The following is a 17,617-nucleotide window of genomic DNA, read 5'->3' on the forward strand; positions in this document are numbered from 1 at the left end:
GCAGTCTGCCCTGATAAGGGAGAGCATTGTCTAAAGGAGGCAGCCCTGTTTTCCCCCCTTAGCTCTCCTTCCTTGAAATTTGGTAGTAATGAGAAAGAGACCCAGTGCTGTAGACTCAGTTCTGCACCAGAACTAGGACTGTTAACTCCCAAAGCAAAAATACCCTTTTAATTGGATCTGTACTTTTTCTAGAATGTCACCATAGTTCAATGAAACATTAAAAAAAATTAAAATTAGTATATTTTGTATGCCTAGTCAGGGTTTTTAGTAGTCAAGTTCATTTTCTAGCAGAACAGGTTCCTGGAGCTTTTTGAAACTCATTCCATTGTGTTGGCCGGCTGAATACATTATCATTGCCTCCATCCAGTTATTAAGGGAAGCTGGAGACCAAACGTAGCAAGTTAAGTGGCCCTTATTCACATGCATTCTGAACAAAGCTGGGTCTAGTATAGGAAGGGGGTGCTTCCCGAGGCAGTCCCCTGACCAGAGGATACTGAAGAGAACCCAGCTTAGCCTGGGATCTGCTTGAGGTGGTTGCCGGTGTCTGGCAGGCCTGGCGATCTCCAGGGATGGCCTGGGGCTAGTCTCAGTCCGGATCAGTGGAGTATCGCCAAAGCTTGGACATAAGAGACCAAGTGGACATTGAGGTCAGCGCATTCTACCCTGGAGAGCGACCTGTGAATGAACTGGGGGTTTTTTCTCCTCTGGCCTGTACACCTTCTGTCTGCTAACTACCGTGCTCGAGTTCAATCACTGAAATCCACTCCTTTATCTCTTCTTGTGCTTTTATACCTTATACCCTGATACCTTCCAAAGCTTTGTGCCCCAAAACTACTTTCCTTAGCAAGTTCAAGTTCCTGTTCCGCTCCGTCTCCGAACAAGGGAGTTTTTCTCTCCCGAGCCTCCCAAAGCATTCACACTTCCTTTGCGTTTTAGGTTTTAGAAGATGGTTTTCAGGCTAGCTTCACCGGCCTCTGGGCAGGGTTTCCTTGTGTGACACCTGCTGCACAATCATTGGGAGGCCCTTGTCCTGCTTTTTATCCTCACGTGTAAGAAGGGTAGTTTGACGTCCATTCATTTATTCATCTCCCAAGTATTTATTGAGCACCTACTCATTAGAGGTAATCTCAAATTACGTGCTGTCATTATTACTAGTTAGGCCACAGGATGGAGTAGGTCCCGGGTGATCCAACCTGAAAAGGCATTTGGAAATCTTAATGAACCTCTGGAACCTCACCAGGGCACTGCCTAACACGGACTGGCAGGCACGGTACCCACCTATCCCCTCTCTGTACCCAGGGACTGATCCCAGTTTGAGAGGACTTGGCCACAGCACCGAGCAGAGAGCGAGCCCCGGGTCCGCAGGGAGACTTGTTTCTGTTCTTGGCTGCAGCTCCAACCAGCCCTGTGAATTCGGGCAAGTCAGTTCACCTCTGTTCCTCCATTTCCTCATTTCTAAAATGGGGATGAGGACCTGACCCTTCCACCTTCGTACAGTTATTAGGAGGATTTCCGTATTTACTTGGTTAGTGCTGCCAGGTTTTTTCTGAGCAGTTTTATGGACCAGTCACAGGTGCATTGGCTGGGAAGAATAATAGCCTAATTTGGGGCCTTCAGAATGTGTCTTTTGATCTTGCATCCAAGCCTGCACACCCAGAGACAGGGTAGGCAGTGGGGGCCAGTTGGGAGGAGGTGAAATTGCCGCCACTGTAAATACTGTGTCCCTGCCTTCCGCGTCCCCTATGGACAGATGTGTTTGCAGAAGCGTCCACCCACGATTGCCTCTTGTGGTGTAATGTTGTCCTCTGGCTGGGAAGGGAGGAGAGGAGAGCGCCAGTGTCGCAGTCCTGCTACTTCAGGTTCAGAAAAGCGGCTGTCCCGCTGAGCAGCTCGCTGTGTGATCTTGGGCAGATCGCTTTACCTCTGTGTTCCGCAGTTCTCCTAAGTAATAGGAAAGTAGTGTCCACCCACCTGAGAGGCATTCAGGTCCATGTGAAGAACAGCACCTGGGTCCTGAAGGTGATGACAATCCGCAGAAAACCTGTGACATCACTTAGCCCCTTTCCTTGGTCAGTAGAAGTGTCCTTGGTGGCTCAGTGGGTTAAGCCGCTGCCTTCATTCGGCTCAGGTCATGATCTCAGGGTCCTGGGATCGAGTCCCGCATCGGGCTCTCTGCTCAGCAGGGAGCCTGCTTCCTCCTCTCTCTCTCTCTCTCTCTCTGCCTGCCTCTCTGCCTACATGTGATCTCTCTCTGTCAAATAAATAAATAAAATCTTAAAAACAAACAAAAAAAACCCCAAGAATACCTACCATCGCACACTTTTGTCTCATGCAAAACTTCCTCCTCTTTCGCTCTTTTATTCTGCCCCTCACTTCTCCTTCTAGGTTGTAAAACAGGGTGAGTGAGAGCTGGACACTAGATTTGTTCAGAAGATCTCTGGGTAGTTCATACAAAATTCTTGGAGGATGATACTAACAAGGTCTCTGGAGGACCCTTAAGAGGCAAGGTTAAGGTTAGGAGCAGTAACTTTTTTTTTTTTTTTTAAGTATTTTTTAGTTGTTTATTTTGTGAGAGAGCATGAGAGGGGAGGTCAGAGGGAGAAGCACACTCCCCACGGAGCTGGGAGTCGGATGTGGGACTCGACCTCAGGGCTCTGGGACCATGACCTGAGCCAAAGGCCGTTGCTTAACCAACTGAGCCACCCAGGCGCCCAGGAGCAGTAACTTTTTTTTAAGGAAGTTTAGTTTAACAAGTTTCAGGTTAGGCCTCCTCACCCAAATTACTTGTTTAGGGAAGATTTCAAGTGTTCTCAGAGGCAGAAGGAAAAGGAGGGACACCGGCGGTCCTAGGATGGGCTGCGAGCTCTTGGAGCCCCTCCTGCCTGCCAGAAAACATCATCTAGTAAGCAAGGCTGTCCTTGGGGGAGTTGGGAGGGGGCCCGCTCTGCTCCGCCAAGGAAACAGAAGGTGCTTGCGTCCTACTGGTGCTCCCAGTCCGGGTGGTGGTCTTGAGACAAACCCTCTCCAGGGCCTCGCCCGTCTAGGTAAGAAGGGTGGCCTGCGATCAGTCCAGGCACAATCAGCGGGCTGCACAGGGTAGAGAGGGCCTTGAGCTGGTCTTTGAAGAATTAGGAGGATTTAGATAAGCCGGAAGGGGATGGGGCATTCCACGCCGGTTGCCCAGCATCAGGGCCAAAATTGAACAAAGGCATGGGGGTGGGGGGAACGGGGCAGCCAGTGCAAAGGGCCCTGTGAGCCAGGGGTGAGGGGGGGGTTATCACCCGGTTGGAAACGGGGTGCGGAGCATGGGCAGTTGAACACGTTCTGCAAGCCCTGGGGATCCCTGTGGAGGAAGGCAAGCTTGAGCAAGACCCAGGAGAAGAGGGCTTGGAGCCATGTCGGTGGCCAGGAGTTCAGGATGAATTGGAGGGACCAAGGGGGCTGAGGGCAGAACCCAGTCACACAGTCGGGGGAGGGGGGGCCCTGAGGGCCTGGCCCCCAGTGGCAGTAGCAGGAATGGAAAGAAAAGTTGGGGAGGAAGACTTTGTGTGATGATGACCTCGAGGTTTCCACGGTGCAGGACCCGAAAGTAAGGCAAGTGGGGCCTGGGGGGGTGGCAGGCCTCACGAGGTAGGTGCGAGGAAGGAAGAGGAGGATTCTCTCTCAAAGCCGGGGCTGGAGATGCTTTCCTCTTTCCCTTTTGTGCGCTTTTGAAGGGAGGGGGCGGTGTTAGCTGATGGTTTCACATCCGGCGGTCCAGGTGGCGCTGTGAGGTCTAAACTTCTCGCGGAGAACCCTCAGGAGCCAGGGGAGTGACCACCACCACCCTAACTATTCTTTCTGGTTATTTTTAAGGTTCCAGCCATCCCTGCTCGGGCCGGAATTTCCAGGAACTGGCTGCTGACCGGAGCCAGTTCCACGGTCCCTCCCTGCCTCCCACTCCCTCCAGGGTGGGGCCCATGGGCGGAGGCCCCTTGGGGTCGAGCCGGGCGGGTCTCCAGTGATAGGGCACCAGCCCCGAGGCGGACTAGGCCCTGTGGCCTCATGCAGCCCTTCTGGATTTGATTATATAACGCTCCACCGAAGAGAATCCTGAGGGCTGTGGCCGGCCTTGTAGGATATGTACACAGCAGGATTAGTACACAGTATGGGCGTGGTGGTTTTTTTTTTTTTTTCCCCCAGTTGATCTTGGGTTGGTAGCCCTTAAAACTAAAACACCAGAACGTCAGAGAGCCTAAAGAAGGAAAACAAGTGTGTAACCTTAGGAGGCGAAATGACTTGTATTTGTGAACATTTTTTTTTTTTTTAAGAGAAGTGTAGAATGCCACTAGCTGGCTGGCATTGAACTTGAGAGTTTACCTGAAGGGTATGGGTTTGGGTTTCCCCGCCCCCAACCCCTGCTGAGCCCTGGGCCTCTTGGGTCTGCAACTGTGTAGGGATTTTACCTGGTGGTTACCTTTGCACCTGTCCCTATTTACATGCAAAATCAATTGCTTCACTTGGTCTTTTCCGAAGTACAGGGTGTGGACAGAGTCTTATCTGAAGCCATGTCCTGTTTGGACAAGTTGGACTCGCCTTGGCAGCTCTCCACAGGGTGGAGCAGATGGGTGGAGGCAGAAAGTAAAATTGGGTGGCTTGTTAGCAGAGAGGGGAGAGGGCGGGCTGTTTGCTCGCCGGATCCTTATATTTAACCTAAAACTAAATAATTAACTTCATGCCCATTTACAAAACATTTTTGTGCAAAATGGCTAATCTGATTTATGAGGGGGCAAAGATTTAGAACTACTGCGTGGCATTTTTTTCCTCTCAAACCAACGCTAGGAGACGAAGGTAAGGTGAAAAATCCTTCCGTGATGGGAAAGCTGGGGCTCGCTTCCAGGTAGAGGCTGGCATCTGGCTGTTCTGACAGGAGCCCCCAACCTAAACATGCTTCCCCCACCCCCACCCCCCCATCTGTTGCCTAGCTCCCTGCATTTCTGGCCAGGCCAGCTGCCATGAAATACTTGACTCCTCGGCCCCGTAAAGAGTTTGGGTACAGAAGTGGAGAAAGAAGTGTTTCTTTTGAAACGCAGTTCGGTTGCGGTTGCAGGGATATGGCCTGCTTGCCCTACCCCTGGTCCTTCTCTGGACCCAAGAATACACACACACACACACACACACACACACACGATTATTTTATATATCTATATATATATTTTTTTAAGCTTTTCTGTTTTTCTCCTGCAGTTCCTTTGGGGAGTAAAGAGTGGGGGGAGGCAGTGCACTTCCTCTGTTAGCATCTAAACCCTTGGGAAAATTGAGGGTGCTTGCGGACCGTGTCTTTCTTTGGTCATACTGTTTCTCTCCTCGCACCTTGCTGAGGTCAGCGGGGAGCCTGAGCTTGCTCCGAGGGTGGCAGGTCCTTTGGAGTCTGAGGATGAGGAATCGGGCTGGTTTGGGGAAGGATAATGCAGGGACCCCTTGAGGATCTGAGGAGAGAGATGGAAAGTGCCCAAGAAGGGAGAATGGCAGAAGCAAATCCTACTGTAGCACAAACTTCGCTGCAGACACATTCTGTGTGTGTGTGTGTGTGTGTGTGTGTGTGTGTGTTGCTTCTAAGGAAGGGACAGTCATTAAGATTGTTTCTATAATAAAACTTGCTGTTGCTTCAAGACAAGCTACTTTTCAAAGGAGGTTTGTACCCTCATCAAGAGACTGTTGAGTAGGCCTTACTGTGGACAATGTGATTGTGACATGGAACTGTATTGCTTTTGAAAGTTAATGTAAATGGTTCACCAAAGCCTTTAAATACCTAAATCCCACGGTTTTTGCACTGTGGCAAAAAAAAAAAAAAATCTGACCCATATTTTGACTTCTGAAAAGTCAGAAGTGTAAGTTGAGAGCGTGAAGGGAAGTGTGTCTTCTTTTGGAGGAAAAATTCAGTCGTATCACCCTTCCCAGTAAAAGAACACAGAGAAGGTATTTGTTCCAGTTATGAAAAATTATTCTGGCAAGTTCAGTACAGCTAAGATGTAAATGTATTAATGATTGGAAGATGGTTGTTTGCAAACATTTGGGGCCTCCTCATCTCTGTGATACCCACATAAAACGGTTAACAGAATTCCTAGGCTTGCTTAAAATCCACTAGGTTTAAAGAGGTTGGCAAACTCAAATTCACTGCCTGCGTCCTTAGTCTCTAATACCTGTTATAGTGCGCCACCTGCTGGCTCCAGTTAAGACTGCACTCGGTGTCGTGTGCTAGAGTTCAGTCCGTGTTTGTGTTTTATTGAGCATTCTTTTCGAAGGATGGCAGTGGCCCGTATGTAACAAAAGTCATTAAGTTCTAATTCTTTCAGTACATAAGTTAATTCTCAGTTGTGTGGAAGGCATCTTGGAGACATGGCAGTCCCTCTTTGATTCTAGACCAAAACCCAAAGACAAGGTCAATACCAGTAGCAAAGTGTTCTCTTCAGAGATGGGCACAGTAGTTACAGAGTTTAGGGTTTGTTTTTTTTTTTCCTGCAAATAACAGATGCCTGATTTGTGTTACTGTGTTCGATTCTCTTCCTAAATTTGGTTTCTGTCTAGCTTACCTTTTCTTATTGAACGTTTTAATTACGGAATTAATGTATTTAAAAATTGGCACACAGGGGTTCCTGGGTGGCTCAGTGGGTTAAGCCGCTGCCTTCGGCTCAGGTCATGATCTCAGGGTCCTGGGATCGAGTCCCGCATCGGGCTCTCTGCTCAGCAGGGAGCCTGCTTCCTCCTCTCTCTCTCTCTCTGCCTGCCTCTCTGCCTACTTGTGATCTCTCTCTGTCAAATAAATAAAATCTTAAAAAAAAAAAAAAAAGAATTGGCACACAGATGTGTGTAAGGCTGTCCCCCTTCCCAGCCCCTCCCAGAAAGGACTGTCTTAATAACAGCTGAGAGTGGACGGTTTTCTTTGCATGCCCTTCACCTACTCTTGTTCCGTATCCAGTGACGACCACTGAAAGTATGAGCAGTCATTTTAGAAGCAGACCAAGTTGGGAACAGAATACTACTGTTCACCATGCAAAAGAACAGTGAGTGACTTTGGTTCTGTTGGTAGTGATACGTGACTTCTGCAGAGTCATTGACTGTCCAGCGATGGCTTGTTCAGGAGTTTTGAAATGTACCCTAATTCTACCAGTCCTTTCTCACTTACTGGCTGAAATACTTCTACAATAAAAATAGCCCTCCTGCAGTGATGGAATTACTCTTGAGGTACCATTCTGAACACATAAGCATACCTTTTTAATTAGTTTTTAACACAAATAAATCAAGTGTCATTAGAGCAGATGCTCCCTATTAGACTTGACTTTTCTTCTGCGATTTCAAGTCCTGTGACGCATTCTTGTGCCTTTAGATTTAGATAAAACTTAAAAGAATGCAAGTGATTTAAATAATATCTTAAAAATGAGAGAGATGTAGTAGGTTAATGTGTCATTCATTTCTAAGTGGATTTAGTAGTCCCTGCTGTGGGCATTAGGAAAAGTCGTTAAAGGCTTTCTGAGCTAGGTGGTGGAGTTAGAATTTGAACCAGAGCCCATCCTAATTCCACTGTGCATTCTTGCTGGTGGCAAAGGGTGTACGGTACGGTGGGGCCGGAAGCTAAGTTGTGGTGCAGTTGGGAAGTGACCAGGCCCTAGGTGAGGTCTCAGGCAGGATGTCCGCTGTTGGTCACTTGTAACCATTCAGTCTGAGGGGGTTTTTTTGGTTTTGTTTTAAGATTTTATTTATTTTTCAGTGAGAGTCAGTGTGCCAGAGTGTGTGCATGCAGGGGGAGTGGTGGATAGAGGGAGAAGCAGGCTTCCCCCACCCCCCCGCAGGGAGCCCGACGTAGGACTCCATCCCAGGACTCTAGGATCATGACCTGAGCTGAAGGCAGATACTTAACTGACCAAGCCACCAGGCCCCCCCCCCCCCCCCCCCCCGGTTATGAGTTTTTTAAAGGGCGGTGGGGACTGACCTCTAAGGCTGGGTATGTTAGCGCGGAGGCCAGTACTTGATGTTGTTCCAGATGCTGGAACCGACAATTTTAGTGCTGTGAATACAGTATGCATCTCCAAAATTTGTATTCGTATTTGTGGGTATAAACTATTTACAGGGCAAAGAGTTCTGCTTTGCTTTAAATTTCACAGCAAGCATGCAGATCGCCTGCTTGAGTCTGCAGCCCGGGGCTCTTTCATGATGCACCTGAGAATTGGACTGCTTCTATTTAGAAGGATTTGCGTCAAGACCCCCTCCAGTATAGTGGATGAATCTGTAAGAGTAAATTCAATTTAAAAGACTTGGGGGAGGGGTGGCCTTTACATTCCATTTAAAAGGCTTGGGGGGAGGGGTGGCCGTCCAAGGGTCAGAGCTGCTGAATTTCCTGACCTCATTGATGCGAGCAGGAGATCTCTGCATCTTTTGTTGACGGTCTGCTAGGAGGCACTGGGCAGCAGTTCTCAGAACCATATCCATCTCTGCAGCTGCTAGGCTGGGAACTGGTTAATAATAGATCCTAAGACACAAAAGGGGTTTTCATCCTTCATTATGAAATCATCCATTTTTCACTGGCTGTTGGGGTTTGTTTTTGCTGGCATACATAAGAGGGTATTAGCACCATTGATTGGAGCAGCCTGGTATCAAATTGTGTTCACAGATTATAATACCTCCTGTGATGTAGGAAAATAAAATTCGAAGTCAGAGCCTTATGTGGAGTTAATGACGATTCTCACGTGTTGTCATGAGACCCGGAACAGTCTTTCTTCAACGGAGCAAGGACACGCAAGGAGGACAGTATTATTTTTGTCATTGTACGTGAAGCTTTCCTAGTGTATGACCCACAGAGCGTGGATACAGCACACCGCGGGACTGTGGTCCTGGAGGTGCGGGCTGGGGAGTTTTCATACTGCAAAACAGGAGGTAACCGAGAACCAGAGACTTCGGCAGCTTTTTTGGGTAGAGTGCAGTCTGGAACTTGCTCACTTTCCCACCCAAACCAGAGGGGTCCAGAAAAGACCTTGTCTTCAACCAAAGCTCTAAACGACTTAAGCCAAATTTGGATTTTAGGTGCCTGAAGGAGGTTGTTGAAGATCTGGGCAGTAGCTGGGCAGCGATTCCAAAGCCTATGAAACAAACGCAGCTGATTGTTGAGCAGACTGAATATTTTGTCTTGTGGGGAAGCAGTTGGCTTGATGGAGAGAAGTGCCAGAAGTGAGCTAGTCCAGAACACCGAAAGAAAGTGAAGGAAAGAAGAGGAGAAAGCCCAACAGGATTAACGTGGACATTTCCTTTACATTAGGCTGAAGATCAGCTAATTTCCTAATGAAGAATGGGAATGAATACAAACTAAAAGTCTTCATATATAAGAAGTGCTTAGAAAGCAATGGGCAGCCTTGGGGGCGGGGTGCAAGACTCTCACATAGGGTCTATAGAAGACATGCAAATGGTTAATAAACATGGGGGGGATATCCGACTTTAATAATTAAATCAATTTAGAATAAAAATAGTTTGCAGTTTTGAAACTAACAAAGTTTTGTTTTGTTTTTAATAAATGATAATACACATTGCAGGTGGACATGTTGAGAAGTGGGTTCTGTTTTGTTCATGGAAATAGTATTTTCGCTGGATGATACCTCAGCTGCTTTGGAAAATGTACAGTGCTTCTCACCCAAGAATTCCCCTACATAAGGTTTACCCTAAAGATGAATTACGGATATGCAGGAGGACCTAAGTACAGAGGTGCTCGCTGCCATCCATAATGGTGAAAATTTAGAAGCAACCTCGGTGCCCAGTTAAAAGGGAAACTTGAAGTAAACTGAAAACTTGAAGCAAACTGTTGGCACAGTGGCACAGTGAATTCAATAGTGTGGAACCATACTTGCTGAAAAAGAAACATTTTCACAATCCGTTGTCAAGTGAAATTATGGGTGTGCTATAATCCATTTTAAAAGAGAGTTCGGAAGGATGAAAACTGAAGATGGGAACAGTGGTTGGTTCTAGGTTTTCTTTTTGCCTGTCTTGTTTTTTCTTCCATTTTTTTCTGTAATGAACATAAGGAAAAACGTTTAACACTCATATATCATGTGAACTTCTGGTGAATTGCACAGCAGTCTTAAGCAGGCTTGGCTGCCCAGAGGGGGCTGTGTACATATTGTTCCAGAAATGTCAGAGTTTATGTATTTGAGTTAGAAATGCCAGTTGGCTCTCATCGACTTAGGACCATGGAATCTGGTTTTAATTCTATCAGATGGCATCTTTTGTAGGTAAGGAAAATAAATTCCAGCCATTCTGGAGCCAGGGGAGAGGAAGGAGCTAAGGAAGGGGTTTGAGGACTCTTAAGTTTTCTTTTTACTAGTTTATATTTAAAGTAACCTTGGGGTTTATTTGGACGGCTTGTTTTGTTTTCTAGGCCAAACACCAGAGCACCCTAGAAAGCTGAACTAAAAGAATGCTCATGTTTGACCCAGTCCCTGTCAAGCAAGAGGCCATGGACCCCGTGTCGGTGGTAAGTTTTCCAAAATTGAGCCACCTCTTCTCTTTTATTCCCAGTGCCAATAACATGACTGTGTGTTGTGTTACTCCTTCAAGTTACTCATCACCAGACAGACATTTGGTGAACAGACTTTTCTCAAAGCCTCAGTCAGTGAGTGGGGTGAACACCCTTTTAGCAGTTGTGCGTCCTTTAATCAGTGGGGTCTATTACCCCATGCCCCCAAGATTGGATCCGCACGGAACTTGGGTCAGAGGTGAATCTAGCCATGACTGGAAGGAGGTTTACAAAAACTCCCGTTACCAGCTTTTTAGTTTGAGCTCTCAGGATTATTGGTTTGGGCCAAAAAAAAGGTCTGGCCAGACTGATTTTTAACAATTAATGTGCATCTGGGGACTTCCAACCCCCACCCCACCCCCGCCAATTGCCCCCAGGAACATTAAAAAAAAAAAAAATCCTTGTATGCAATGTTTATCATGGTTAGGAAGCAATTTTCAGATGTACTTTTATAAGAAATCTGCATCAAGACAGTAATCCTGTGAGGTGTTTATTTAATCAAGATCACCACCCCGATCGTAATAGAAGAGTTTCTTTTTTTCTTTTCTTTTATAAGATTTTATTTATTTATTTGACACAGAGAGGGAGAGCAGGGGAGGGAGAAGCAGGCGGTCTGCTGAGCAGGGAGCCCAGCGCTGGGACTCGATCCCAGGACCCTTGGATCATGACCCGAGCCGAAGGCAGAGGCTTAACTGACTGAGCCACCCAGGGGCCCAGTAGAAGAGTTTCTTAAAAATGTTTGTGAATGTCTTTTTCTTTTTAATACTGGAAGAAGAAAGCATTCCATTTTGACTTCTGTAGTGTTCAGCATCTCCTTCATGGAGCTGATGAAATAAAAAAGGAAACGGGGGGGGGGGGGGAGTCCTCAAGTCCTGCATCTAAAAACTTACTCAGAATAAAATGATTTGCTTAAAAACCGACTGACAGCAGCGATCCTGAGCTGTTCCTGGGGTGAGATGGTTGAGGAGATGGTAGTGAAAGAGAACATGGCCTTGAGGGTGGGATTCCTTTGCACTTGGAGGAGTCTGGCTGGGAGGGAGTCTGCTTGCCTTTTTCAGCACCAGTGTGTGAAGCCAGTGCCCCTCCCCACCATGCTTCTGGGCCGCAGGCGGCTAGGCGTGAGCTAGAGGCTTGTCAGGGTCCAGCACTGGTGAGGTGGAAGTGGGGCAGGGTGGTAACGGGTGGTAACCAAAAGGGGGCGGGGGGGGGGGGCCTGACAGGCAGGGAGTGGTTTGGACTCCCGGCCATTGGTTGGGCCAATAGGAAATAACAAGGCAAGGCTCCCACTCCGACTTGTTCTTTTCTTCCACGGGCTTGGAAAATAGTCACAAGGGGAAAAACTTGGCCCGAGTGGTGTATCCGAAGGTTGGTAATGACACGCTTGCAAAATTAGATCATCCTTATGCATCGGCCACTGAAGCTGCTGCCAAAAATGTTTATACAAGACACAGGGGTCACTCAGAGGCCCTTGGAGCTGAGTTGCCATGGGTAGGACTGAGCCCGTGAAGTGTTTACTGCTGTGGACAGTGAAAAGTGAGGTCTGAGTGGGTTTCAGGAAATAACATTTACATTCTGGTGTGATAACTGGATAAGCTAAATACTCAGTAACTGAGCAATAAGAACTTCCTTAATCAAAAAACTGAATTGACTTCTGATGTTACGTGGTCCTTTCACTGTACTCATCAACCCCTTACCCCAAACTTTGCATGATCACACGGGAGGAAAATTGAGGTATAAAATTTCCCTATTAATTATATCCTTGAAATATGAATAGGTTTTTAGTACTGGAGAATATGATTAATTTTATAAATGATGCAGAACCATCTTTGATGCATTTTAATACTCCGTATACTTCCACTGCCTTTAATCAAGCATGAAAATACGGCTGAAGAGCCAATTTAAAGCTCAAATGAAGATCGGCATTGCCAAGTTGGTATGATATAATTTAAGAGCAAGCAAATGCACTTGACTGAAAAAAAAAATGGAAGGGAAATGAATTTGAAGTAACATTATACTTATAATGCTGTAACTTAAATAAATACATGAAGTTAAAACATATAGAAGTGTCTTTGCAATTAATGATCTTTTTTCTCTTTCATACTGCAGTTCTCAATTTCAGCTTCCAGCTGACACTTAGAAAATTTAATTAGATCATTTCACCAAAGTTAGAATAAGTCCCCACAAGGAAATGTCTTTCTCTTAATTCAGCAAAACCTCAGTTAACTGAAACATTTGGGGGGTGTGGGGTGTTACAATTTATTTTACTTAACAAAACTAAATAAAAAGCCTTTGTTTCCACTCCTGACTATTCTGATTTTATCTTTCCTGCCTCCCTAGGTAGACTGTGCTAAACCTAATTTATTATTCCTTTACTCCTCTTTTTTTTTTTTTTTTTTTTTTTTTTTTTATCCCACCCTTGACCTGAAGGTTGGTTACTTATTTGGTATTTTGCTGTAGTTTAGAGAAAATAAGGAAGTGTCCTTTCTCGCTTAGGGAAATGCAAGACTTCAGTACCCTCCCCTGCTTCAACCTTGAGCTTTGAGGCAAACAGGATGGCTTTGAACCGCCCTAGGAAAAAGTGCGAGAATGTGGGGCAGAGTAGACCACGGCCCCCTCCCCTGGCTGTGGATCCCCGCCACCTCCTATCAGTGTGATGTTGGCAAACCACCCATGGCTCCCTGAGCCTCTTTCCTTTCTGTCAAATTGAAGATGATCATATGTACGTGAAGAAACAGCCTGTGAATACAAAATGCACATGTGAAGAGTTACTTTCACCAGTATATCATCAAAGAAAGCTGGAGATTAAGGAATTGAATTCAGGAAGTGAGAAAGAAACCAAAGTTTTTCAAAGTAGTCTTTCTTAATTTCATTCCTAAGGAAAGATAACTTCTTGGTGTGTGTGGGGGGTGTATTCCCCCCCCCTTTCTTGTAATGAAAATTACCCTCTAACAGACTCCTTACAGGTTGAGAAGTACTTAAAATCAGTAGGACCTCTGTTCCGTTCTCCCAGAAACTTTCATGACTCTTCTGAGCCTGGCAGAAAGAGCGCTTTCTACTTTTGTTTGCATAGAAGAGTATGACATCGGCTGTTTCCAGAGTGTGTGTTTATAAACGCACCACGCCTTCCAGCACTGGGAACCCCACCCTTGGTAGGAAGATTCCTTTGACTTGCCTTGGACCTGTCATGGACGCTCACTCTTTTTTTCATATTAAAGAACAGTGAACTAGAGACCCTACTGCCAGTGTTTCGTGCAATCACTTTATCCACTTCAGCTGTCTGGTGATGGAAAACTCACCAAAACTCTTCCCAATGAAACAAACGATTGAAATGCTCACTTAAGGGATGCATGGGTGGCTCAGTCGGTTGGGCCCCTGCCTGTGGCTCAGGTCAAGATCTCAGGGTCCTGGGATCAAGTTCCGCGTGGGGTGCCTGCTTCTTGCTCTGCCTACCACTCCCCCTGCTTGTGCTTGCGTGCTCTCGCTCTCTCTCTCACAGATAAATAAATAAAATCTTCAAAAAAAAATGTAGACTTAGGTACAAAGTGTTAGCTTTGGAAAATCATCCAAACGCTGTGCCTTCTTTCCTATCACAATTAAAATCCTCCTGCTTTTCAAGAATCCAAAGAATGGGTGCTATCTTTAGTCTTAACAGTGATAAAAACCCGCTCAGTGTGTACTAATTCACTTCATTCATTCATTCCGTGTTTATCGATGAAAGCCAGACCCACATCTCCTGTTCTGGTAAGAGGAGGCAGTCTGCAAATAAATGTGACATAAATGTCTGTCACAACGGGAGAGAACTTTCTGGAAAGTTAACAGCCCATTCCCACCCCCAGTGAGGGCCAAAAAATCGGAGAGACCCTTGCTGGAGTCTGTCTTGAGGCTGCTCTGTTCCAGGATAGAAGGTCTCCCCAGGTGAGCGCTGTGCACAGCGGGGCTGGGTGGCCATCGAGGGCCGGAGGAGGGCTGGCTACCTCATCAACACTTGAGTCTGGTTTGGATTTGGGGCTCCTCCAGCGCCTGTTTGCGCTGCTTTGCTAGGAGATAGGAAAGGTTTGGAACAGAGACAGGCTCCTATTACCGTGGTGTCCCCCGAAGGCACACACCCGGAGCGAACCCTGTCCTGCGGAGATCCGCACCGTTGCTGGCTGTGTAGTAGCTCGTGTGCTCCACCCAGACAATGGAAGCAGACGCATCTCACAGAAGGCTCTGGTAACCACTGCTGTGGGGTTTTCTGGTGAAATGGTATGAGGAGCTGCGTTTCTTCACCCTTTAACAAGGCAGTCAGACTGGAAATAGTTAATTGTGTACTCTGTTGTGTGTCCAAACGTGTCTCCCTACTTTTAGCCCTGTAGCCTTACATATACTGCAGGTCGGGCCAGGGGATAGGGGGTGGGGGGCGCGGGGCAGCCACTGGGGAGCAAAGTCAGCAGGAATGTGCATGTTTATAAAACTTGGCTTGATGTGTGGCTTTCTCTTTCTTTATGGCTCGAGAAACTTGAGATGATTATTAAATTTGCAAATCTCCCAGGTTCTAAATTCCTACTTTTCCTTAAATTCACCCCACAGTTAGAAAAATCCAGCAGTGACAGCAGTAAAAGTGTGTCCTCATTCTGCTTTCTATTTAGCTGCCAATAACTTGGCATTAAAATCTAGGTCATAGGGAGGTCTTTGAAGAATAGGGCTGAAAATAAGGGAGAAGTACATTTTGGTGAGGAGAAAAAAATGCTGCCTCCCATTTCCTAACTTTTTGTTTCTAGTACCATGACTTTTGCCCTTTTGAGAATCCTATGAAGTGAGTTGACCTTTAGAACTAGGAGAAATCTTTCTACACCTGTATTTAATGACTTCTTTAAACCTTTGTTGTACATACTAGGAATTTTTTTTTTTTAAGAAGCAAATCACTGCCTCTTAACTTTATATATTTTACTATTTAAATGTAAATGTATTTAGTATTAATACAGCTTGATGTTTTGGGTCTCTCACCCTGTGGTATATTTACATGTACCTGGTTCTAAAGAAAGGTAGAAATAGTCTTTTCCTCTGACTCTTGATATATAACTCAAAGCTGTTTTCCAAAACAGCAGTTTATAGGGGGCGTTTGAGTGGCTCAGTCAGTTAAGCATCTGACCTCTTACTCATCAGGTTCCCTCCTCGGCATGGAGTGTCTTAGAGATTGTCTCCCTCTCCCTCCCCTTCTGCCCACACCCCTACCCGGTGCTGCTCCCCCCTCCCCTGTGCACACGGACTCTGTCTCTCTTAAATAAATTAAATCTTTTATAAATCACCATTTATATATTTTGTATTTCCTTATTTATTTTCACGTCCTTGTTTTTTAAACAGTATTATTAGTGAAAAATTCTTCCCCCACCTTTAAATTGTTTCTGAATGGCTTACCAAATTTTAATACTAAAAATTGGTATTTTTATTCTACTCTGTATCTCTTTGTCATTTAGAGCCATGCTGTTCTTCAAAAGGTCTATGCCCGTAGGGCTGCTCCCCAGAAACTCAGAATCTGTATTTTGACAAGATGGGTCAGGAGCATTCATGCAGAGCGAGGTTTGAGAAGCCCTGATTAGGGGGAATCAGACCTATTACAGTGCTCCTACTGGAGAAGGGACTTCTAGCACCACAGTGTGGGTGAAGCTCACAACATAGCTTATTGAATCCAGTTACAATTTTAAATTATTTAAAATTTAGAATGTGGGTTTTCAGTCATCCTGACAAATTTTGCCCTATCCCTATGGCACCTTCGATTCTAATATTTAGTCATTTTTCCTGCTCTCTTTTGTCGACATGCTTTTATTAACATAATAAATTTTGAAAAGGACGTATCACTGCTGTACAAAAAAGTTTTTTCTTGTGCAATTTAAATAAACACGTAACTATTTTAAAGCACTGTGTATTTTTTGTGTACTGTCTAGAAATATCTTCGGTGCCCCCAGAGAGGTGTGTACCTACTACAGAAATCACAGTTCTAGGAGATGATGGGCGTTGACAGGGATAAAGAAAGGACAAAAGAACAAAACACACAATCTTAACAGTGAGAAAGTGACTTCAAAAGCAGATAAGGGGGGGTGGCTCAGTGGGTTAAAGCCTCTGCCTTCGGCTTGGGTCATGATCCCGGCGTCCTGGGATGAGCCCCACATTGGGCTCTCTGCTCAGCAGGGAGCCTGCTTTCCTTTCTCTCTCTCTCTACCTGCCTCTGCCTACTTGGGATCTCTCTGTCAAAAAAAATTAAAATTAAAAAAAAGGCAGATAAAGATAAATACTGCCTGGTCCCATACTGCCCATATACTCTGATCTTAGGCCTGCTATGCTCAGAGAAGGGAGTTTTTGCAACAACACCAGGGTGCTTAGCCCTGTGGAGGTTTTACCTAGTGGAGGCCCAGAGAAGAAAGGGTGTGATATCCGTGGTAATCCCAGTAAAAACCACCGCTGTCCCACAATTGTTTATAACTCACAATTGTGGCCACTGGGGGACTGGGGCAACCCAGAAGTTTATCATGCATTTAAGCCCTTTAATGATAAGGCCCCACTGGTTGGTTTTCTTGGCTGTATTATGAGCTAGTATTGTCTCAGGATGAGAGCTGCATTGGATTTGAAAGCTGGAAGGGAGGAATAGTGTATTACCACTTTCAGTATATTCAGATACATCGCTTCTTGGCTTTCTGGCTAAGATCAAGTGTAAAGAATTCAAATAAAAGTAGTTTCCTGCACAGGGACTTGAAATGGTCATCACTGAACGTTTCAATTTCCCTAAAATACCTAAGAGTAAAGAAAATAACTGTTGAATGTAATTTTTTAAAAAACATCCTATAGCAGAGATTTTTTTTTTCCCCCCAATGATGACTAAGGAATAGAAGTCATTCTAGTGAATTCCAGGGCCAAGGACCATACCCATAGTGTGTAGTGATTATGATTGGTTTGTATTTAAAACTGGGAGTAGTCCATTATTCTGATAGTACAAGAGAGGAGGGTATTTTAAAGGGAGGCTCAGCCGTTCGGGTGTCTGCCTTGGGCTCAGGTGATGATCACAGGATTCTGGGATTGAGCCCCAAGTCGGGCTCCCTGCTCCGT

The 17,617-nt window shown here is 45.7% G+C and overlaps 1 protein-coding gene across 2 annotated transcripts in view; it reads left to right on the forward strand.

Moving 5' to 3' along the window:
- Positions 1-17,617, forward strand: part of KLF3 (Kruppel like factor 3) — a 36,180-nt gene that overhangs the window by 5,093 nt on the left and 13,470 nt on the right. Inside the window, exons 2-3 of one of the 2 annotated variants that reach the window (XM_032334076.1) lie at positions 8,142-8,265; positions 10,400-10,495. In XM_032334076.1, the coding sequence (XP_032189967.1) occupies positions 10,439-10,495 (57 nt within the window). In that variant the 5' untranslated portion in view covers positions 8,142-8,265; positions 10,400-10,438. The remainder of the gene's footprint in view (positions 1-8,141; positions 8,266-10,399; positions 10,496-17,617) is intronic. The other variant, XM_032334075.1, reaches the window with a different exon arrangement.

Source organism: Mustela erminea, chromosome 2 (genome assembly GCF_009829155.1).
Source record: "Mustela erminea isolate mMusErm1 chromosome 2, mMusErm1.Pri, whole genome shotgun sequence".
Classification (NCBI taxonomy): Eukaryota; Metazoa; Chordata; class Mammalia; order Carnivora; family Mustelidae; genus Mustela; species Mustela erminea.